General features: G+C 36.2%; 1 protein-coding gene across 7 annotated transcripts in view; it reads left to right on the top strand.

Annotated features, from left to right (window-relative positions):
- Positions 1 to 24,451, top strand: part of NFAT5 (nuclear factor of activated T cells 5) — a 136,160-nt gene that overhangs the window by 104,711 nt on the left and 6,998 nt on the right. For all 7 annotated transcript variants that reach the window (XM_074286097.1, XM_074286102.1, XM_074286098.1 and 4 more), the window contains exons 9-13: positions 4,449 to 4,581; positions 14,466 to 14,543; positions 17,345 to 17,493; positions 18,769 to 21,280; positions 24,186 to 24,431. In XM_074286097.1, coding sequence (XP_074142198.1) covers positions 4,449 to 4,581; positions 14,466 to 14,543; positions 17,345 to 17,493; positions 18,769 to 21,280; positions 24,186 to 24,421 — 3,108 coding nt within the window. In that variant the 3' untranslated portion in view covers positions 24,422 to 24,431. The remainder of the gene's footprint in view (positions 1 to 4,448; positions 4,582 to 14,465; positions 14,544 to 17,344; positions 17,494 to 18,768; positions 21,281 to 24,185; positions 24,432 to 24,451) is intronic.

Below are 24,451 nucleotides of genomic sequence, written 5' to 3'. Positions count from 1 at the left end.
TCTTAAAGTTTGTAACTGGATTTTTTTCAGAGGAGTTTTTTGTGGAACTGTTACAAAATGAAATCAGAGCTGGATGTGTAAAGTAAAGCCTTTTCATATGTGAAAGAAGCTATAGCTGGAAATTTGGGAAAGAATATTCAGGAAATATTTTGAGAGAAAAAGAAACCCTGGGTGTATGTGGATAATAAGAGAAGAGAAAGTGTATATTCAAGAATTAACTTACAAAAATTGTAGAATGTCAGAAAGAGTTCTACAAATATAGTTAACTATTAAGTCATCCTCAAAACATATGGGAACAGTAGTCCCTAAAATTAGTGTAAATAAGTTTTCTTAAACAGTTTAATGAATAAAACAAATCATCCCTCCCACCCCAGTTATTCTATAAGTAGCTGAGGAAGGAAATCTGTACCAGAATTTCTGCTTTGTAGGCAAAGTATAAACTTCAAGAACTCTGTGGAACATTTCTATATATCAAGTTATCTCTTCTTATGCAAGTTTAGCTAAATCTTTATTGTTGTAGTTTTATTTGACTAATTTACCTCTTATTTGGCCACCTATTTTGAGTTTTCTCATCACTGTAACTTATAAAGGCTCTTTGAAAGATAATCTTGTAACTTCTGTTATAAGCAACTAGAATAAATACTTATAGTTTTTAAAAAATCAACCCTAACATCCTAAATTATTTTTAATATTAAAATATAATTGAATAATCATTACTTATATTTGTATGGTGTGTTGTCATTTAGGAACATTATCATAAAATAATGGGGGAAAAACTACTTTTGACCATTCGACAATTAGTTTCTTTAGTATAAATCACAGTAAAACCTTTATTCTTGTATATTCAGTTATACATGAATACATATTCATGTATGTGATGGGAGCATGCTAATTATATCTATTCCCATTTTAACAAATTTACCCAAGTATTGATGTTTTTAATTGCATATTATATGTTTAACAGAGTTTGGCTTAGGAGGACATGCAATGCTTGGAATAGGGTAGTGACTTCAGAGAGAGATTAGCTATACTGGGAAAATTTAACAGGTAACAGATTTGAAGGTACTTTCTGGGAGAGTGAGGTTATGTATGACACAAAAAACAATACAATATTAAAATAGGGAATTTGGCAGGTTTGCATTTTCTCAAAATAGTGTGGAGTGGTTTTTTTTGGATCTCTAGATATTCTCCCTAGTGCTTATAAAAATCTGTGACCCTAATGAAAAAGAAGAATTTATAGTTACTTGTGAGCAAGTAAAAGGAAGAAAAGACTTGGGAGTCAAGATACTGTGAAAGATACAGAGGTATATTGACTTTGAGGAAATGAGGGGAGGGAGCCTTTCAGTATAAAAAAACAAAGATCTATTGAGTTGGAATAACTGTTCTAAACAAAGGCTTGGGCATTCAAGGGGTACAAATTTTAATTCTGCCTCTGACACTAGTTTTATTTTATATCACAAAAGTATTCAAAATTTTGACTTAAAATCATAGTAGTAAGAGTGCTTCTGAAAACTTTTATCTTTAATATGATTTTTTTTAAATTTAAGATTGATGAGGTGTCAAATTGACAAAAAAGGGAAGTTGATAAGCCAGTTAATACTAAGATTTCAATTAAACTCTAAAAATGAGTATATAAAAAACTACCTTTTAAAAAATAATTTTAACAAAAACCATTATTAGAAAATAATTTATTTCAGATACTGAAGTTTTAGTATATAGTTTATAAAATTAATGGAATTGCTACATGGGAAAACTTACTAAATAAAAGGATGTAAACTCTAGGGCAGAGGTTTTAAGCTTTTTTTATGCCGTGGATCTCATTAGCAATCTAGAGCCTATCAGCCCATTCTCAAAATAATGTTTTTAAGTGCATGAAATAAAATACAGAGGATTACAAAGGAAAATGATTATGTTGAAATAAAGTTATCATCTAATTAAAAAATACAGAAGTTTACAGACTTAATCTTGGTTTAAGAACTCTGCTCTTCTTAAAATTGCAAAAGTACTTTTAGAAATTATCTGTCATTTTGACTAGAGGTAATATTTATCAGTGACACAGGTGCTATTTTTTTAATGAAGTTATAGAATCAAAAAAGACAAGACTTAAAACATGTATATATCTGAGAAACTGAATCAGTGCCATGGGAGCATGTAATCAATGTATTCCTTTGTAACAATCATAACAAGGTATGGGTGTTTGATGTTTTCCATTTGTATCTGATAGTTCTTTTTTTAATGATGTTGACTTTGTTGGCATTACACTGCTGTTACTTCATTAGGCTGATAGCTAGAGGAAACAGTTTTTATGACTTGTAGGTGCCAGTCCTTCCTATATAATAACTGATGAATTAGTCAAATTATAAATGAAATCTGAAAAGCGATGCAGTGAATAGAGAGCTGTTCTCTGGATCAGAACCATGTAAATTTGAGGCCTTCTGTAACCATGGCTGTATGACTTGGGGCAATTTCTTTAACTTCTCTGTGTCTCCAAGCAACTCAGATACACCCTCAGGTACAGAGCAGATACAGAGTTGTATTGATAGAAGTTGTTTCCTCACCAGGAGCTCTCTCTACCACTGTAATCACGAATCTATTTTTATTTATTTATTTATTTTTGCTGGACCTACAATTTTTTTATTTTTATTTTTATAGTTTTTATTTACCAGATATATGAATGGGTAATTTTACAGCATTGACAGTTGCCAAACCTTTTGTTCTAATTTTTCCTCTCCTTCCTCTCCACCCATGGCAGGTTAACCAATACATGTCCAAACAGTTGTTTTGCTGTAAAAAAAGAATTGGACTTTGAAATAGTGTACAATTAGCCTGTGAAGGAAATAAAAAATGCAGGCGGACAAAAATAAAGGGATTGGGAATTCTCTGTAGGGGTTCATAATCATCTCCCAGAGTTCTTTCACTGGGTGTAGCTGGTTCAGTTCATTACTGCTCTATTGGAATTGATTTGATTCATCTCATTGTTGAAGATGGCCACACGAATCTATTTTTAAAAGAAGTAATAAATGAATCTGCTGTATTATATGTATATAGTACTGAGGTATTATCAATAGAATATGTGCATTGGATTATTTTCCAGCAGTAATTCATTAATTTGTTCTAATTAAGCTATATCCTCATATGGCCCAAAGACTGAATATTTGTGGTGGCAATCTTGTCCTAAAGTAGATACATAGAACAAAAAGAAGCTCAGGGTTTGCATAGGGATAAAATCTCTAATATTGACTTTGTTAGTAGAATGCCCCAAATAACTACAGCACAGTTAAACAACAAAGATCCTTTGACTCCTTCTACATTCAACTACCTTGGCATTCTTTACAAAAGTATAGCATTTGCTTCCTAATTTTTCTTTGCCATTACTTGAGCCTTTGGGGAAAGAGAATTCATTTAACATTCACTGTTGTCGGAGTGATTAGAACTCAAAATGGTATTGGGCTAGACTTCTTTTCTTTTGTTAAGGTTTCTTTGAAAACATAGTCCTTTTAAATAGCATTAAAATGGCTTTAAAAAACAAAACAAAACAAAACAAAAAAACAGTCCAAAACTGTAGAACAGATTTCAACTGAGGAGGATTGTTTTCATGGAAGGATTGCAGAGGTTATAATAATTTACCAACTTAACCTGGGCTGTATTTGTAGTTTTGTCTTGAGGGTGCTTTTTTTCTCTCCAAATATCATTTTTAAAGTTTTAGAATTTTTAATCAAGAGCTTAGAAACCATCTAGTATATTCCTTTCATTTTGCAGGAAAAAAGAGAGAGAGAGAGGCTTACAGAGGTAGAGTGATTTGACTGAGTGACAGAGTAGAGTCTACAGCCCAGGTTTCTTAATTCTCAGAACATGGTTTTCGACTCTTTTTTCCCCAAGGAGCAGGGTTGAGAATGGGAATGAGAGGAGTTAGAAGAAGGAATAATTTGAGAGGAAAAGACAACTTGCTGGGAAATTGACATGTTTCTAGTACTAACAAGTTATCCTTCTGTTTTAATATAAGAAAAATGTTGGATCTTAGTCTACATTTTCTGCTGAGAAAAATAATAGAACACACTTAACATGTCCCTATGAAAGAGCACCTAAGCTCTTTTCCCTTGCATATTGTCAATAAAATCTGTATATAGAGAATGCCTGAAAAAGTTAAGTGAGTGAATGACATCTGTCTTCTATTTTCTGAAAGCCTGGGAATTTTAACTTTCTGTGAATAAAGTTTTTCATTCCAATGGATCCTAAGATATCGATGCTAGACAAAGTACAGGGTAAAAGACTTATATTATGTCTAGCAGTTTTATCTAGCTCTAGCCTTAATTTGACTAATAGAATATATGTTTTAATGAATTCTTTTTTCATTTATAGCTCAGAAAAATAAGTTAATAAAATTTTAGTAGTATTACCATTTTAGCCCTCTGATTTTCTCATTTTCCCCTTTACCTTTGTCCAACCAGAATCATCTTATTGTGAAGGTGCCTCCATATCATGACCAATATATAACCTTGCCTGTGTCTGTGGGAATATATGTAGTGACCAATGCTGGAAGATCCCATGATGTTCAGCCATTCACCTACACTCCAGATACAGGTAAGTCCCAGAATGAAGCCAGGGTTGAAATGAATGATTAATTTTTAATTCTTGGAGAATGTTGGGAGAGTTATAACTTAGATATTGGGGGGGATTAAATTATTTGTCATTATTATAAAAATTATTGTAATTTTATGTTTGCCAGTTTTTAATTGTTCAGTAAATTTGATATAAGCTATCTTTCTAGTTTTGTGCAGCAAGGTGGCAGGTTAAGACAGAGCATTGGCTCTGGAGTCAGGAAGACTTGACTTCAAACCAGGTCTGCGTGATCCTGGACAAATCTTAATCTGTTTGTCTCACCTATCAAATGAGCTAGAAAAGGAAATGGCTATCCACTCTAGTATCTTTGCCAAGAAAACCCCCTATGAGGTCAAGAAGAGTTAGAAACAAATGAAAATGACTAAATAAAAGTCTTCCTAGTTTACATATAAAACTTTTAGTGAATCAAATTGTCAGGACACCAGTATGAAAAGCTGAGACCCTTTAGACTTCAGAGTTAGATGAAGCTCACTCTTATCAACCCTGAATAAAGATCATTGCAATTGGGAAATAGCCAGGCCCAGAAAGTTTTTTTTTTTTTTATAATATATTTGGGGCTCTATTTTAGGTACTCTATTTTAAGAGATGACTGTCCAAATGAATAGTCTTTAATAAATGCTATCTTATCAGTGTCTCATCTAGAATAGAAATGCAAATAAAGACAAGGTGTAATTCCCATAAGGTGCAAGTATCTTTCACTGTCCCTTGGGTGTCTATTCACATCTTAAGAGAAAATACAGAAATATATTTGCTTAGTCATTTTTATTTTGTACTATAGTCAAATCTCAACTCTTAATTTCTACTTGGCTTGTGGCACCAAATTGCAGAAGGGCAAATATTTTAGATATGATTTCAAACAATTATGTAATCATATGCCTAGTCCTACAGTAAAGTAAAGAAAATGAACATCCTATTTGTATTTTTTTTTTCTTAAAGAAGCCGGACCAGTATATAATAATATACTTTTTAATATAGGCCTGACTCAGAGGGCCCATACTACTGGATCTGTTTTATTGCCTAAATGGAAGACATTGTCTTCTAGTAGGAATCATAGTGTATAGGAACTGAAATTTACTGCTTTATTTAAGTAAGCAGACTTTTAGCTGCTGATTTATAGCAGTTTATTAGGGAACCTTTCTTGGTTCCCTCAGCTGCTAGGCAGTCCATTTACTCTTATCACCACAAATGTTATTGAAGAATAATCAATAATCCTTTCATAGACAGAATGCCCTTTAAATACAACCATCCAAGAATTCAAGGTCCTGGTACTGTGGTATAAAAGTATCTGGTGCTATACCCACCTCTGAGGAGATAAGAGTAGGCTTCCCTATATGTTTGTGGTCTGCACTTTGATAAAGAATAATAGAATTTTAAATAACATATCCTGTACTGAGACAAAATTATGTCATTCGGCTTCTGCTTAAAAACCTCATCAAGACAACAAGGCAGTCCATTTCCTTTGGGATAGTTATAATTGCTCATTTTTTCCTAATAGTAATTCTGTTTCTGAAATTTCCACCCCTTGGTCTTTGTTCTCCCTGAGTTATTGTAGTAGCCTTTGAATGCTAGTTGGAATAAGTGCCTCTCTTCTTTAGTCCATCCTCCCCAAACTGCTAAAGCTCAGGTATAATTTTGTCTATTCAACTCAGTGAGTCACTGTTACATCCAGGATTAAATATAAAGACTACCTCTAGCATTTAAAACTTCTTACATCTTGACTCCTTCTCTTCTTTCCAGTCTTCCTATGCATCATCCCTCCCTACAATCTTAACCATACTGGCCTGCTTGCCACTTTTATTTACTTATTTTTCATTTGGTGCTGTAGCTCTCATTTGGATGCTATTTGTGATGACAATCTTTCATGTCTGAAATGCAGGTCCTCTCTTCACCTCTGCCTTTTGTAATCTCTAGCTTCCTTCAACATTCAACTCAAACACCATCTTCTTCATCAGCTTTCTTTAACATTGTCTTCTCTTTTGAGGTTTACTTGAATATTCTACATATCTGTGGTATATAGCTATTTCTGTTCATGTTGTCTTCCCCCTTAGAATGTAAGTTCCCTGGAGCATGGACTGTTTTTGCTTTTTATTTGAATCTAGTGCCTAATATCTACCAAGTACCATACTTGTCATTTGATTGACTATGTGAAATAAGCATTGTTGGAAAAATGATTACCTTAAATATTTTTTTTTCCAAACTAAAGATTCTTTCTGAATGTATGGTATTATATGCATGTAGAAGAAACCTTAGAATTACTTTGTCCAGTTCATTTCCTTGCCAGTGAAGTATACAATGTGAGGATTTGCTGTTAATAATAACCCAGTAGTATACATGTTCTGCTCTCAAGCTTCAATAAGGAAATGATAATCAAATTAATCAAAATAAACTGTTCTCAATAACAATTTGCATATATGTATATAGATACACACATGTCTGCATTTGTATGTGTGTAATCACTCATGTATCTGTGATATATACATGTATTTGTATAATCGCTTTGCTGTTTGCTGCACATGATTTAAATATTCTTTGATTTAGACACGAGTTCTATAGTTAGCCACAGTTAGTAGGATTCTCTTGATTGCCAATGTAATGGAAAAGAAGAGAAGTATAGTGGCTTTTAAGAGATATCACATTGATTAGATACCAAATAAAAATAGCTTTTGCAGTTTTAGAAAAGGCATTTAAGTGATTATTACTTTGCTTCATTTGTATAATCATCTTGTCATGTTTTCATTTCAAGTATTTTCCTAAAATAACTTATGTGTGATAAATAGAAAACATTTATTAAATGCTTGTTCTGTACTAGGCAGTATTCTGAGTATTAGGGAATAACAGATATCAAAGGAAGACAGATGGCAAGATGTCCTGAAAGGCCAAATAGATAGGATATAAAGATAAGTCCATTATTAGATGCAGTGGACCAGCTGACATTTAGTCACTAATCAAGAAGCACAAGAGTGGGAGTTGTTAGATGAACCTGGATTAACTTCTCTAATGACTAGTCTATGGATTTTGGAGGTCAAGGATGTCTAGATCCAGGAGAGCAGTGGAAGATGTGGATCCTAGAGGGGGACGGCAGGGCAGTGGTGACAGTCAGATGACCAGATACTTTGGGGAAAAGTGTTCAGTATGTCTTCAGAAAACAGGACATGGGTTTTCAAGTAGAAATATCTGAAATACTAACTAACTAATGGTTAACCCTTTAACTCAGACTATACAGAAACCCAAATTCCATTGGGTATTTAGGCAAAGAGAAGAACATAACTGTTCATTCTGAGAGGATATCCTGAAGGTCACCAATTGCAGTCTTTCCAGTGAGATGAAAGACAAAGGGCATTAATATCTTTTTTGCCATTTTGTCCTATAATCCTAATGACATTGTCTTTCTCACAGTCATGTCTCCTGGGCCTTGTCCTCATTTGCTACTATGCCCTTAGTTCTTTCAACCTTTTCATCTGATGTGCAGATGAACTCTCTTTTATATGTTATCTTCCTCAATCAGAAAATGAGCTGCTTGAAAGCTGAGGCTCTCTTAATTAAATGCCTTAAAATAATTTTTTCATTCATTCTTGTCACATTGTGATAATTCCCAAACTAAGTTATTGATCACTTGGTTTAGAAGTGGAAATAAAATAAATTTTGAAGAATTATTTACTGATTTTAGCTGTTAAAATTTATGGAATCAGTTAACTGTTTGTGAATTGTATGTAGATTTATTTCTTATCAGATGCTCTATAATTCATTTATCTGTTCGTAGTGCAACATAACAACTCTCAAGAAATATGTACAGTTTTATTTTTGTGTCTGCATGTATGTCTGATAACTCTTAACTATCATTTGAAATTATCTGTTCTGGAATGATACATGGAAAATATAAATTGCATTTGAATCAAACACAGTAAAATAGATCAGAATCTATTTAGATGGAATCTTTATTTGGAGAGCTTTTTTATTTAAGTTTTACAGGGAGATTCTAGTTGTGTAGGATAATTTGTAATTACTTAGTGGTAAGTTAGTAATATATATATTTACATATATATATATATATACATATATATATATATATATATATATATATATATATATATATATATATATATATATATATATATATATATATATATATATATACACACATATATATTAGGTTAAGGAAATAGATAGAAACTTTGATTTCACCTTTCAAGTAAGGAAACTTTCTCTATTATTGGAGCTCAGCTCAGTTCCTTCTCTGCATTTTATCAGCTTAGGATCTGTCTACAGCACTGGGCAACTAAGCAATAGTATAATACAAACTCATTTTGAATAGGGATTATTGTTCTCATTTATATTTATATCTCCAGCATTTAGGACGGTAGCTAGCATACTGTAGAAAGTGATAAGTAATTTTTGATTGACTTATTTAAGTGACTTGCCCAAAGTTCCAAAGCTGCTAGGAATCAGAGATAGAATTTCCTGGTTGTGAGACCAGCTTTCTGTCTGCTATAGCTTAATATGTTATAGTTGGTAAAATTTGAATTAATAGAGAAGAGCTAATCCAATTCCAATTGATCAATGATGGACAGAATCAGCTACATCCAGAAAAGGAACACTGGGAAATGAGTATAAACTGTGAGCACTGTTTTGTTTTCTTTTGTTTTGTTTTTCTTCCCAGATTATTTTTAGCTTCCTAATACAATTCTTCCTTTGCAACAACAACAACAACAAAATTCAGTTCTGCACATATATATTGTACCTAGGATATACTATAAAATATTTAATATGTATGGGAATGCCTGCCATCTAGGGGAGGGGGTGGAGGGAAGGAGGGGAAAAATTTGGAACAGAAGGGAGTACAACGGATAATGTTGTTTAAAAAAAAAAAAAAATTACCTGTGAATATGTACTGTCAAAGAAAATGTTATAATTATAAAAATTAATTAAAAAATTTTTAAAAAAAGAAAAGGATGTTGTACAAGAAAAAAAAAATTTTGAATTAAAAGTTCCAAATGCACATTATGTATTTTTAAATTCAGCCTTATATACCCACTGTCTATTTGAATATTTCTAGAAGTCTGCTGAATTGTAGATTAATTATATTTTGCTAATATATTCATTAGCTTTCCCCCTAAACTTTCTTACTCTCCCTTTTTTTAAAGAGCAACACCATCCTCCCTGCCCCTCAGGCTTACAACCTAGGAGTCATCCTGAATTCCTCACTATCTCTTACTAGTTCTCTCTCCCCACCCCACAGTATCCAAGCTGTAGCCAAAGCCTGTAAAGTTCTTAAATTGTGAGGGTCTGATCGTCTCTCAGTTGTAATCCTTCTCTAGGAGGAGGTTTCTTTTCTGTATAATCTTTTCCTCTATGAGCAGGTTTCTTGGGAGGCTTCTGGAGCCTCCATTCAGCCTCTTCTTCTTCCTGAATCCTGGCTCTGGATCTCCTCCAGCTCTTGTCCTTCCCCAGTCCAGACTGCTTGTCCAGGCCTAATGTTGCCCCTTTTATCCTCCCAGAGAATGGGTGCAAGGGCTTCTGGGAAGAAGTACTCCAACCAATGAGCTTGCTCCTCTTAGAATCTGAGCCAGAGAACTATCAAGTCAACCTGAGTTCTTACCTTGTCATTGTCCAGACAACCTGAATTCTCACTTGTCATTGTCCAGACAACCTGAGTTCTCACCTAGTAATCCTAACATCTCCCCCTTTCTTTTGATTTAGAACATAGGATAGTCATGACCTTGAAACATAAATCCATCAATATGGGAGGTATTACACATAATTACATAACTTACATAAGCACATAGTAACATAGTAACATAATACATGCTAGAAGTATATAACAAATAACATGATCAAATAATCATAAATTGAGAATTTATAAATGTCCATAGGTCCATTGTCCATTAGTCTCATCTTGTGTTAGGAAGTCCAGTGATTCCTGCTGGTTTTTAAAGTTCTTTAACAGTCTTCTTATTAGCCATGCTCTTTCAGTGCCAGATGTTTCTTAGATTTTCTCCTTTATTTTGAGGTCTTTCTCTTTTTCTGTCTCTCTCTGATGGACAAGGCGAATACGACTCGTTGGCACCCATCTGATTCCTTCTCCTGCTGAAGAAATATAAGCAAACCCTCTCTCCCAGGCAGCCAGCCTATCTAATTTCCTTCTATATTACCACTTTTTAAATCTCTTCTCATCATCTGGCAATTACATTGGAGTTGTTTGCACTGGACACAGCCCTGTTGGTTTAAAAGGCCTGTATTCTCCCCAAGTGTAATCCATTTTTGCAATCTGATTGCCTTTTGGCTGACTTATCAGATAATCCCTTTCTGCCATGTGATTGCATTTCTGCTGGTTGATCAAATCAGAGTCCTGACCTTCTAAAGGCTCTTTGGGTGTAACATCAGCTGCCATCATGCCCCAAGTCTTTTTTGCCTGGGGCCCTGGACCTGGGCCCCTCATCCCATTTCCCAGAATTATTCTACACTCTGATGCCCAGTGGAGTCCTCTATTGCATTTTGGTCTTCTCTCACCCTGTCTTCTCACTGTATCTCCATATCTACACTGAGCTCTTAGATGCCCAATTTTTCCACATTGAAAACATCGCCGAGTTTCTCTAGAAGGCCCTTGCCAGGAGGGACCCTGTCTTTCCACGTTCATCATTATCCGGGTGTAAAAAGCATTTGTTCCCACTGTAGCACAGCATCTTATGATCTCCTCTAAAGGAGCATCTTTGTCTAATCCCCATATAATTCTTTTGCAAATCTCATTGGCATTTTCCTTAGCGGGATGTCTGGTCATTATTTCTGTAGCTGCATTTTCTCCAATAGTTCTTTTGATAGCAGTTTGCAAACGTCCCACAAAATCTGCAAAAAGTTCATTGGGATCTTGCTGTATTTTAGTGAAAGCCTCTCCCCGATCTTTCTGTCCAGGGAGGACACCCCAAGCTTTTATTGCAGCCTTAGCAATTTTCTCATATATTGTCATGGTATAATTAATCTGTTCTGAATTCTCTCCATACCGACCTTCACCAGCTAAGTGCTCAAAAGTGAGTTGTGTGTTAACTCCTATTTCCAAATTGCATCTGACTTGAATTTTACATAATTCATGAAACTCCTCAAGCCATAGCAAATTTTCTCCAGGTTGCAGGCATGTCCTTGCTATGGATTTCCAATCATTTGGGGTTAGGACTTCATAAGACAAACCATCTAGTAACATTTTAACATAAGCTGATGTAGCCCCATAAAGGGTACAACCTTTTTTCAAATCCTTAATTTTATTCAAATCTAAAGGTGCATATCTTCTCCTTTTTTGACCTACAGAGTCAATATCTTCAATCACAGGATATGCATGTATAAAATCACTTATATCCTGTCCTTCTCTCTTAGCTTTAACCAATGCTTTTTCTAATCTTGTCATAGGCTTAGGCTGCTTCACAGGCAATTCTGTTTGTGTTTCTGGCTCTTGCCCTCCTCCTTCTTGCTCCACCCCTGAAGGGTTAATTGAGGGAGGAGATGGGAGGTGCTCCTGTTGCTCAGAATTGTACTTAACTTCATTGTTATCTGATTCATCCTTTTCACCTAGTTTAGTTGACACCTCCCCATTTTGCTCCTTCATCTCTTCCTTTAGAATAACATTTTTTAAAGCCATTTGAATTAAATTGTAGGTATGAATTGTATCTTTGGAAACTGAGTCTGGTCTGGAACCAAAAGGTAAAATGTCACAAAGGCAATTGTAGTGTTCACCTAATTGCTTTCCTACTAATTCCCATTCATCTGGATCCAATTCTTTTTCCAGAGAAAAACAAGGACATATGACCTTCACAGTTTTTAAAAGTTTAGTAATCTCCTCCAAAATTATAATCAATCCTTGGCTTTTCATAACATTGATGATGCTCTCTAAACATTTTCCTTGAACAGAAGGTGTTTGCCCCATTTCACTATAAGAGATTGCTGGTTTAGCCCTTAAGTTAAGTTCCTTATTTATCTATTAGCACACTCACTTAATCTTTCATAAAGTTTCCTTGTTACTCACAGTTCTGGGTCAGAGAGACTGAGATCTGGATGGGAGGCTTTTCCACTGGAATCAGGACCGTGTCTGTTCCTATTTGGGAGCCAAATTGCGAAGGTCTGGTCTAGCTCCTCTTGTCAGGATAAGCAAAAGTTCTTGCCCCACGTTGGGTGCCAAATGTAAAGTTCTTAAATTGTGAGGGTCTGGTCGTCTCTCAGTTGTAATCCTTCTCTGGGAGGAGGTTTCTTTTCTGTATAATCTTTTCCTCTATGAGCAGGTTTCTTGGGAGGTTTCTGGAGCCTCCATCCAGCCTCTTCTTCTTCCTGAATCCTGGCTCTGGATCTCCTCCAGCTCTTGTCCTTCCCCAGTCCAGACTGCTTGTCCAGGCCTAATGTTGCCTCTTTTATCCTCCCAGAAAATGGGTGTGGGATAATGCAAGAGCTTCTGGGAAGAAGTACTCCAACCAATGAGCTTGCTCCTCTTAGAATCTGAGCCAGAGAACTATCAAGTCAACCTGAGTTCTTACCTTGTAATTGTCCAGACAACCTGAGTTCTCACCTAGTAATCCTAACAAAAGCCTGTTGATTTCACCTTTGCAGCATCTCTTGAATATACTATCTTCTCTTCTCTGACAGTTTTTGTTGTTCAGTTGTTTTTCCATCATGTCTGACACTCTCTCACTCTATATGTAGGGTCTTCTTGGCAAAAATACTGGAGTAGTTTGCCATTTCCTTCTCCAACTCATTTTATACATGACCAAACTGAGGCAAACAGGATTAAGTGACTTCCCCATGACCACACAACTAGTGCCGGAGGTGGGATTTGAACTCAGTAAAATGAGTCTTCCTGATTGCAAGCCTGGCACTCCATCTGCTGTGCCACAAACTGCCCTCTGACACTGCCCCTACTCTAGTGCAAGCTTTCATTATCTCCCATTTGGACTATTGCAGTAACCTGTTGGAGGGTTTGCCTACTTCAGTTTTTCCCCATTGCAGTTCATCTTTCATTTGGCTACTAAAGTGATTTTCCTAAAGCACAACTTTTGACCATGTCATTCCTTCAATAAACTCCAGTGGCTCCTTGTCAACTCCAGGATCAAACACAAAAATTTTCTGTTTTGACATTTAAAGACCTTCATAACTTCCCCCTCTGACTTTTCAAGTCTTCTTATACCTCACTCCCTCATACGTACTCTGCGAACCAGTGACCCTGGTCTCCTGATTATCATATGAACAAGACAGTCACACTCTCAGCTCTCGGCATATTCTCTGGCCGTCCTCTATGCCTAGAATACTCTCTTTCTCCTTCATCCTCCCTACTGACTTTGTTTAAAACCCCATGTTTTATAGGGAACCTTCCCCAATCCCTCTTAATTCTACTGTCCCCCTTCTTTTAATTACTTCGTCTAGATCCTGTACATATATGTTTGCATATTGTCTCCTCTATCAAATTATATGTTCCTTGAGGGTGAGGACTGTTTTTTGGTTCCTTCTGCATCCTCAGCACACAGCACAGTGTCTACTATACTGAGTGTCTAGTATATTGAATAGGTACTCAATAAATGTTAATGATTGATTAATAGTAAACCTGTTAGATAAGGATGTGTTGAATCACATTTGATTGCCCCTGATCTTCAGAAATACTACTAGCATGAACATTTCTTTCCCTTGCTTATGTAAAAACAAGTTAATATACAAAAGATAGAATTTTGGTAAAATGTTTAAAATTTCAGTTCAGTACTGAACATGAAATGGAGTGAGATCTTATAGGGAAATAGTCATTATTAAAGAAGTTTGAAGCAAAACCTACTTGTTCACTTGGATAATTTATAGTAAATACCATTATTTCTTTTAATCAACAGCTAATGCTCTGAATGTAAATGTGAAGAAGGAAATGTCCAGCCCAGCAAGACCTTGTTCTTTTGAAGAGGCTATAAAAGGTACTAGATTGATCCTCATAAACATATTTAATAGATAAACCTTTACATTTCCTATAGTACACCTTATTTTTTTCTTTAATTTGTTCATATGTAAAGACTTAATTTTTCAGTATGATTATTTTCCTTCCTTTTTTACTCAATTGTGTTTATCTTTGAAAATAGAAGTCTCAGGTTTTCTTTGTCAAACCTGCTTTTAAAAAATTAAAAAATAAAAATGTAGTTATACTATCCCTATTCCATTACTATAAAATTGATCAAATAATGATCTTTCTGCAGTAGAAGGATAGTTTTAGAAGTTAAGTATTGTGTTGTCTTTTACTCCTGCATAGTTTCCTATTGCTTTCATCCCATGCTACTGACAAAATATATTACATTGAAGTAAATCTTCAGTTAATTTTAAACTAAAAGGTTGAGAAAACAGCATTTTATTAACCAATTTAAAAAATTTTTTTAGTCTGTGAGACTTGACATTTTCAATCCATTAAGTATTTATTGACTACATAGAGTATTCTTGACACTGATAAGCAAATTGATAATCTTCCTATACCTATTCTATTTTTGGATAAATGAATGAATGGAATAGTATTTGTTAAGTGCTTTTGTCCTTAATAAATAAGCATATCAAAACTTGTGGCTAAACACTAAGGATCCAGACAGAAATATTAAGACTCCCAAGGAACTTTCATTATATAAGATGTTTCTTTTGGAAGTCAGATCATTCCTCTCATAATTCAAATATTCTCTCACTTTCAAAACACTGTATGAATTTTATTATAAAATTTTTGGATGAAAAACAATATTTTTGGATTTAGAAATAAAAACAAAACTTAGGTTGTGACACTTCATATGGTTCAGTGGAACATTGACTTCATATTACTTATATAATTCTAAAAATCTTGAGATTCATATTAATGGATGATAATGACCTTTCTTGCCTCATCAATCAGAAAGAAACAGGGAAGAATAAAACTAATTTATTAAAAGATTGGCAAGAGGTCCAGCTAAGCAAAGTTTTTCTAAGGGGATTTAAGGACAGCAAAAAGGTATAAAAATAGAAAAGATAGGCAGTGATTTTTATAATAAACTTTTTATCATCAAGGACGTTAAAGCTATCACACTTGGCCTCTCACCTCACAGTTTTGAATGTGCTAATAGAGGAAGTGGAAATTCACTAAAAAGAATAAATATGGTTAAGAGCACCATTCTGAAATAAGTATATAGAGATAAGAATGCAATATCCCTTTGTACTTAACTGTTCTTAAAAAGCATTTGATTCAGTAGGAAAAAGCATTACCTTAAAAGCTCTTTTCCAATAAGACATCTCCCATTGTTATATCAAAACTGTTCAAGTTTCTGTGAAAGATAGAATAGAAAAGGTTTTATTCAATGAATCACTAATTATAAACATTAGGCAAAGTGGCAAAGTGTAAAATAGAAAGTGTTTATCTAATACAGAAGTTCCAAGTTGAAAAGGAATCCTTGTGAGTAGTGAGATCCTCCAGTTGTTCCTTTTTATAATCAACATTATGCTAGTTAGCTCAAGCCCCAGAACATTGTAGTGCCTCTTGGAAGAGATTCATTACCATCTACCTAACCATCCACACAGCAAAAACCAAATGGGTGAAGAATTTTTATTGCCTAGGTTATAACATATAGTTGAATGGATGAGCACAAAGTCAGTCCACCTTCAAGCATGTCTGGAGTAGACAGTACAAATGGACAAGCAGGGCAAAAAATCAAGCAAAAAGGAGGAGAGTGTTGGATTGCTATCAAAAATTGCAAAGCACCATTAATTTCCCCAAGGTTCTCCCAGAAATAAAGGCTTTCCTAACAATGGTATATCAGTATTGTATGACACACAAGTCAGTGGAGAGATTGCATCATGTGAGTAACAAGAAATGACAGGAGTAAAAAGGTTGACCAGAAAATTTAGAAATGGATGGGTCAGTGATGAAGGAGAGCCTTGAATGTTAAACCTGAGCCCTCTCCATATTAAGCGGTGAAGAGGGAATCTGGTATGTTGAGTGGAAGCCAGGGTTAAGCTGAGTTCCAGTAGGATGAGCAGGTGTGGAGGCAGTCATTCCCATTCAAGGCAAAGGGCCCTTCACTGACATCACAAACCCGTTTGATAAGGAGCAGGTGCTCATAGGTGTGTAGATGGCAATTTAATCTAGGGCTCCCCAGGACCTCTAGTAAACTAGTTAAGTTCCATAAATTCCTAAGGAGTGGGGATTGCATTTTCTATAAAATTATTCCTTTTTTTCAGACTACACTCAATAATAAAATAAATTAGGCTCAGAACTTGCTTCTAAATTGGCTGTTAAACTCTCAAATTATATTCTCAAGATAGTCCTGAGAACCATGAAACCCATGTGAGGGATAAAAACTGGATCTGTGATTTTAAGGGTATAAGGCACTCCCAGATTAGGAAGCTCCCTCTACTAATGCATGTCAGCATCTTTTCTGAAATTTAGTCTTTAAAGGTTGCCTAGAGAACTGAGAGGTTAAGCCTTTCTTAAGGTCACACAGCCACTATGTATTAAGAATTGGGACATAAACTCAGGGCTTCTTGGCTTTGAGACTTTCTCTACCATATCATATTGCCCATGTAGAAAGAAAGGAAAAGGAAAGAATAAAAAGAGAGGAAGGGAGAGAAAAGTATTACATTTTTGTGAACTGCTTCATCACATAGATCATACTTATTTTTCTACCATTATAGTTCCATGAGAAAATAGCTCTTTAAGTTGTCACTTAAATCCAGCATATATTAGAATTGTAAATTTCTTTTTGTTTGTTTGCAGTAATGAAAGCTACTAGTTGTAACCTAGATAAGGTAAATATTCTTCCTAGTGCCTTGATCACTCCACTCATGTCAAGCAGTATGATTAAGAATGAAGATGTTACTCCAATGGAAGTAACAGCAGAAAAAAGATCTTCTCCTGTCTTTAAGGTGAGTTATGTTGATGTGAGTTCCAACCTTTGACCTGAATCTAAAACATCCTCTATGCACAGAATGATTTTTCTGTGATGTTTTTCTTTCTGCCTCCATTTTTATATTATTTAAGTTTTCTTTATGGGTTTAACTTTGCCTTTACTTTTACTGACCTCAAAACCACAAATATTCCTTCTTTGTTGAGCAATTCTTTGCTGTCACCTGTAAAAAGGATCTTCTTTTTCCCATGAACTTCAATTATAAAATTTTAAGGAGGAAGGAATTAAGACAGAATTGAATGGCATGTTGAGTATTAGCAAGAGTTCTGTGCGGTACTGTATTTTCCCTCATGTTATATTTTTATAGGCTTCCTTTCTTCCCTTTGTTCTTCTTTACTTGTTTCAATATTAGTGACATATATTAAAACTTAAATATTAAAGACCACAACATTTAATTATTTTGGCCATCATTCTATTTAGTGATTTAGAAATGACAAATTCATTCCTTTTTTTAAAAAGTGGATTTTAGGGGGCAGCTAGGTGGCACAGTGGATAGAGCACCAGCCTTGAATTCAGGAGGACCGGAGTTCAAATCTGGTCTCAGACACTTAACAATTCCTAGCTATGTGACCCTGGGCAAGTCACTTAACCCCAGCCGGGGCGGGGGGGAGAGAAGTGGATTTTAGAAGCATTTATTCTCTCTTCCTCACACTCCTCTCCCTCAACAAAACAATACAGAGGTACAGAGGAACAAATACTTTTATATGAAGATACGTAGACCAGCAAAAAAAAATTTTCCTGCTGGCTGTGTGTAAAATTGTGAGGTTTTTCCCCCCTGCATTTTCTATCACTTCTCTGGCCGTTCTCAGTTGGTAGTTGGTAGTGGTTGTTTTATTTTCAATCTTCTGAACTCTTCCTCATTTCATTGAAAGGAGTTCTGTCTTTCAAAATTATTTTTTCTCTCTAATATTGTTGTTATATACACCATTCACTTAATTCTACTAACTTTACTCTGTATCACTTCATAAAAGTCTTTCTCATTTTATCTGAAAAAATTGTTTTGCCCTTCTTATGGCACAATAATCTATTGCATTTGCATCCTTTAATTTGTTTAGTCATTTCCCAATAGGACAGCCCTTAGTTCTAGTTTGGGGCTTCTTGATATGTGTTCAGAATGCCAGGATGCTCCTAGATTGAGCTAGTATAACTTTGTTTTCTCCATACTTCTGATCATTCAAGTCTCATTGTTAGTATATCTTTGGGGGATTTTTTTGTTTGTTTGTTTGTTTTTTAGGCAACAAAGGCAGTTGGATCAACTCAGCAAACATTAGAAAATATCTCCAACATATCCGGAAGTGGATCTTTTTCATCATCATCTTCCCACTTACCTCCTGAAAATGAAAAGCAACAGCAAATTCAGTCTAGTAAAGTGTTCAACCCAGAGACTCTGACAACTCTGCAGACACAAGACATTTCACAAACAGGGACTTTTCCAGCAGGTCCTGCTGCCGGCCAGCTGTCCAGCAGCGATGCACTGTTGCAGCAGGCGACCCAGTTTCAGAGCAGAGAGCCCCAATCTAGAGAGGTGTTGCAGTCCGAGGGCACTGTGGTGAATTTGTCTCAGTTGACTGAGGCGTCACAGCAACAGCAGCCATCACCCCTGCAAGAACAAGGACAGACTTTGCAACAACAGATTTCATCCAACATTTTCTCACCACCAAACAGTGTGAGTCAGCTACAAAATACCATACAGCAGTTACAAGCTGGAAATTTTACAGCTAGTGCTGCCAGCAGCAGCAGTGGAAATGTGGATTTGGTCCAACAAGTCCTAGAGGCCCAGCAGCAGTTATCTTCAGTTTTGTTTTCTGCTTCAGATGGCAATGAGAATGTCCAGGAACAGCTTAGTGCTGACATTTTTCAGCAGGTCAGTCAAATTCAAAACACTGTAAGTCCTGGAATATTTTCTTCAACAGAACCAGCTGTCCATGCCAGGCCAGAAAATTTAATGACTGGAAGAGCTGAAAATGTTCATCCCCAAGCCGAAAATACATTATCTAATCAACAACAGCAGCAGCAGCAACAGCAGCAGCAGCAACAGCAAGCAATGGAATCATCAGCAGCCATGGTGATGGAAATGCAGCAGAGTATCTGCCAGGCAGCTGCCCAAATACAGTCTGAGTTATTCTCTTCAACTGCCTCTGCCAATGGAAACCTCCAACAATCTCCAGTTTACCAGCAAGCATCACATATGATGAGTGCATTATCTACCAATGAGGACATGCAAATGCAGTGTGAATTGTTCTCTTCTCCTTCAGTTTCTGGGAATGAAACTTCTACTACTACAACACAACAAGTTGCAACACCAGGTCCTACCATGTTTCAGACTTCAAATTCAACAGATGGAGAAGAGACGGGAGGACAAGTAAAACAGATACAAAACAATGTATTTCAAACTATGGTACAGATGCAGCACAGTGGAGAAAATCAACCTCAAGTCAACATTTTTTCATCTACCAAAAATATGATGGCTGTTCAGAACAGTGGTACTCAACCACAGGGTAATGGTCTATTCCAGCAGAGTAATGAGATGTTGTCTCTTCAGTCTGGGAGCTTTATGCAGCAGCCTTCTCATTCACAGGCTCAGCTTTTTCACCCACAAAATTCTATCGGGGAGGCTCAGAATATATCCCAGGAAACCCAAGGTTCTCTTTTTCACAGCCCAAGCCCCATTGTCCACAATCAGACTTCTACTTCACCCTCTGAGCAGTTGCAGCCTTCGATGTTTCATTCCCAGGGTACTATGGCTGTACTGCAAGGCTCTTCTGTTCCTCAAGACCAGCAGCCAACCAACTTGTTCCTTTCTCAAAGTTCTATAAATACACTTCAGAATAACACAGTGTCTCAAGAAGAACAGATCTCATTTTTTACTACACAGAACTCCATTTCTCCCCTCCAGCCAGCACCCAGCACTGAGCAACAAACAGCTTTTCAGCAGCAGACACAGATATCTCATATTCAGTCACCTATGCTTGCCCAAGAACAGGCCCAACCCTCTCAGCAGGGTTTGTTTCAGCCTCCAGTATCTTTAGGTGCTCTCCCACCAAATTCAATGGCCCAGAACCAACAAGGGACAATTTTCCAGGCTCAGCATTCAATGGTAGCCATCCAGAACAGCTCTTCATCCCAAGATCAACAACAGCAGCAGCAACAGCAACAACAACAGCAACAGCAGCAGCAACAACAGAATATTTTATTCAGTAACCAGAATACCATGGCTACAATGGCATCCCCAAAGCAACCACCACCAAATATGATTTTCAACCCAAATCAGAATCCACTGGCCAACCAAGAACAGCAGAACCAGTCTATATTTCACCCACAAAATAACATGGCATCAATGAATCAAGAACAACAGCCCATGCAGTTTCAGAACCAGAACACAGTTTCTTCTCTTCAGACCCCAGGATCCACCCAGGCTGAGCCACCCCAGCCATCTTTGTTCCACACTTCTCCCCAGATTCAGCTGGTCCAAGGGTCACCTAGTTCACAAGAGCAGCAAGTCACACTCTTCATCTCTTCGGCTTCCATGTCTGCCTTGCAGACCAGTATGAACCAGCCAGACCTTCAGCAGCCTCCTCTCTACTCTCCTCAAAACAACATGCCAGGAATCCAGGGAGCTGCAGCTTCACCTCCACAGCAGACTAATTTATTTCACAATACAACGGGAGGCTCGATGAACCAATTGCAGAATTCTCCTGGCTCATCTCAGCAAACTTCAGGAATGTTTTTATTTGGCATTCAGAATAGTAAGTGGTGTTTTATTACTGCTTACATGTTGAATGAAATGACTTAGCAATTGAGAGTTGACTTTTTTTAATAGCTTTGTAAGTTTAGTCTCCATATAAGCTTTTCCCCCATGCTACAGACATAGACTGGAAGCCTTAGCCAACTGAAAAGTGAGCTGTGTGCCTAAGCCTACTGGATGAAAGCATGTGGATGGGTTAAACTGATCAGACAGTTATTAAATGTCAGCTCTGGAAAGCTGGATAAATTGCAAAGAAGGTACAGACCTCCATTGGTGAAGGGAACTTTCTGATCCAGGAGTTGCTCCTCCTGGTGACCTCACAGGTCCAAGTCCCACTTTTCTGTGCTGGGCAGGATGTCAAATGCCAAAGACACAAAGATGTGTCCTTTACAACATAGGGCTTCAGTCTTATATTTTCTCCTCCCAACAACTCTGGAAAGTACTTGCCATTAAACTACACTTGCCACTAAACTGATTTCTCTACTATCACATAGCTTATCTCTAAATCTGAACTTGGACTTAAATCTTTCTGATCTTGGGTCAGCATTCTATTCACTGTACCACATAGGCAGTTCAGAGATTGTATATAGAGGCAGGCAACAGCAGGTTAAGTTTAGGGAACAGATAGTAGGCCATTTTAGCAGAGACAGAGAGTGAACAAAGGGGGATCCTGTGAAATGACAATAATAATGATAGTAATAGCAAGTATTTATATAACAATTTTCAAAGTATTTTACATAGGTAACTTATTTGATAAAATCTTAACTTGAAATAGAAAATGTGACGAATCCAGACTGTGTAGACCTTTTAATTCCTGACAAAGTTGGCATTTTCTCCCAAAGGTAATAAGCCACAGAATATTTCTGAGGAGAGTGGTTTGGAAAGAGTGGTGTATTAAGATTATTTTGCCAGGTATGTAAAAGATAGATTTGAGGAAGGGAGAAATTAGGATCATTGCAACTAGTTAGGAAGTTTTGAGAAAAGTCAAGGCAAGAGGTAATGAGATTTATAAATTAAATAGGAACAATAGGCATAGAGAAAAAATGTAAGCTAGATTTCAGAGATCAAATCAATAGAGCCTCATACCTGATTGGGTATGAAAAGTGGAAGAATCACCTGAGGCTTTGGTTTTAAACCTGAGTGATGGGGAGTTTGGTGATCCTATCAACTGAAATAGGGAAGGTAGATGGGAGAGAGAAAAAAAATCAGGAGGAAAATAATGAATTTAGGTTTGGACATGAGTTGTGTCTGGTTGTAGATAATAGAGTAATACAGTAGACAGAAAAGACTAGAATTCAGAGGAGAATTTAGAATAAGACACACTGATAATTGAATCTTGTTGTACAATTTTAAATCTGAATGGGAAACAAGAGAGAGAAGCAGGGTTAATACAGAACCTTGGCTTATACTTATTTGTGATAGAGGAGAGCAGTGAATTAATGGAGAAGATTGAAAAAGACCAGTTTAACAGGTAGGAGAACCTGCAAAGACAAGTGCTACAGAATCAATCAACAAGTATTAATTACTTTTCTCCTTTGTGCCAAGAACTAAGATGAGGAAGGGGAAATTATACAAGAGAAAAAAGTCATCCTCAGTGTCACATGCTTTAGAAGGATGAGAACAAGACATCAGCTTTAGCAAATGAGATCACTGATGTTATAGAGAAATATATTTCTTTAGATTGTTCTAGCTAGAAGTCATATCACCAAGTGTTCAAGAATGGATGGTATGTATAGGGTTCTCTTTCTAAGGGTTCACCATTTCACAGGGAGAAAAATAAAGAATAAAGATATCAAGGAAGGATTTATAGGTTTGGTTTTAGAAAAGAGAGTTGAGCAAATTTTTAGACTGTTGAGAAAGAGCCAGCAGATGCAGACTTAGATTAAAAATGAGAGAGTGAGAGAATGATTGAGGGAGTAAATTTCTGAAATAGTAGTAGGAAGCACAAATAAAAGATGGGAAGGCCTTGGCAAGAAGGGCACCTTGTATTCTGAGCAAACAAGGAAAGGACAGGGAAAGGTGCTGAAGATTTTTGAGGTGTTGAGGAGAGGAAAAGTGACTAACTCTATCTGGACTCCGGCCCCTTTCAAAGAGGTGAGGTAATTTTCTGGAAGATAATGTGGTGGAGGGTAGAGATCAGGCTTAGAAAAGAAGTACAAATCCTTTACTGGAGAAAAAAACTAGTCACTGATTTGTGCCTTAGAGGAGCATCATCTTTGTCACTGAAAGGTATGTTGGCCAATTGCTCTTATATATATGATAATTCCCTTTCCACTAGAATTTTATATATTGTTTCCCAGTATTTTAAGCTGTTAATTGGAAAGTGAAAGGTAGATATGACTGGAATATAGAAGAGAGTTTAGAGCTAGACACAAAGATTTGGGAAGAAGCTATGGGAAGATAAGTGACTACAAAAAAGAAAATTAATGAGATGTGATTTTGGAAGAAACTTCATAAGATGGAGTTTTCTTTTATTCTCCAATACTGTGTGTGTGTGTGTGTGTGTGTGTGTGTGTGTGTGTGTGTGTGTGTGTGTGTGTGTGTAATATTTAGTTGGAGATGTACAATAGGCAGTTAGAGATGACTAAAACTCAGGAGAGAGTTTAGAATTAGTCTCATAGTTTTGAGAATTTTTAAAAAAAACTGATCATTGAACCACATGAGAAGGAATTAATATCATAAAGGGAAAGAAATGTCTATCATATTGCTTGCTGTCTTGGGAAGGGGAAGAGAAGGGAGGGAAGGAGAAAAATTTGGAACACAAAATTCCAAAAAATGAATGTTGAAAACCATCTTTACATGTATTTGGAAAAAATAAAATACTGTTGAGGGAAAAAAAGAAAATACTTGGATAACTTGAGTAGCTTTACAGAATTTAAATGATTTTATTTTAAATGTCTCTATAGATTGTGGCCAGCTTTTAACTCCTGGACCAGCAACATTGCCAGATCAGCTGATGGCTATAAGTCAGCCAAGTCAGCCTCAAAATGAGGGTCAGCCACCTGTGACAACACTTTTGTCTCAACAAATGCCAGAAAATTCTTCACTATCATCATCTATAAACGCCAACCAGAACATTGAAAAGATTGATTTGCTTGTTTCATTACAAAACCAGGGGAACAACTTGACTGGCTCATTTTAACTGCAAAGGAGTAAGTGTTCCATTTTGGTT

The sequence above is a fragment of the Sminthopsis crassicaudata genome, chromosome 2, assembly GCF_048593235.1.
Source record: "Sminthopsis crassicaudata isolate SCR6 chromosome 2, ASM4859323v1, whole genome shotgun sequence".
Lineage (NCBI taxonomy): Eukaryota > Metazoa > Chordata > Mammalia > Dasyuromorphia > Dasyuridae > Sminthopsis > Sminthopsis crassicaudata.
Note: the sequence above shows the minus strand (reverse complement) of the source record. Positions and strands in the feature narration are given on the sequence as shown.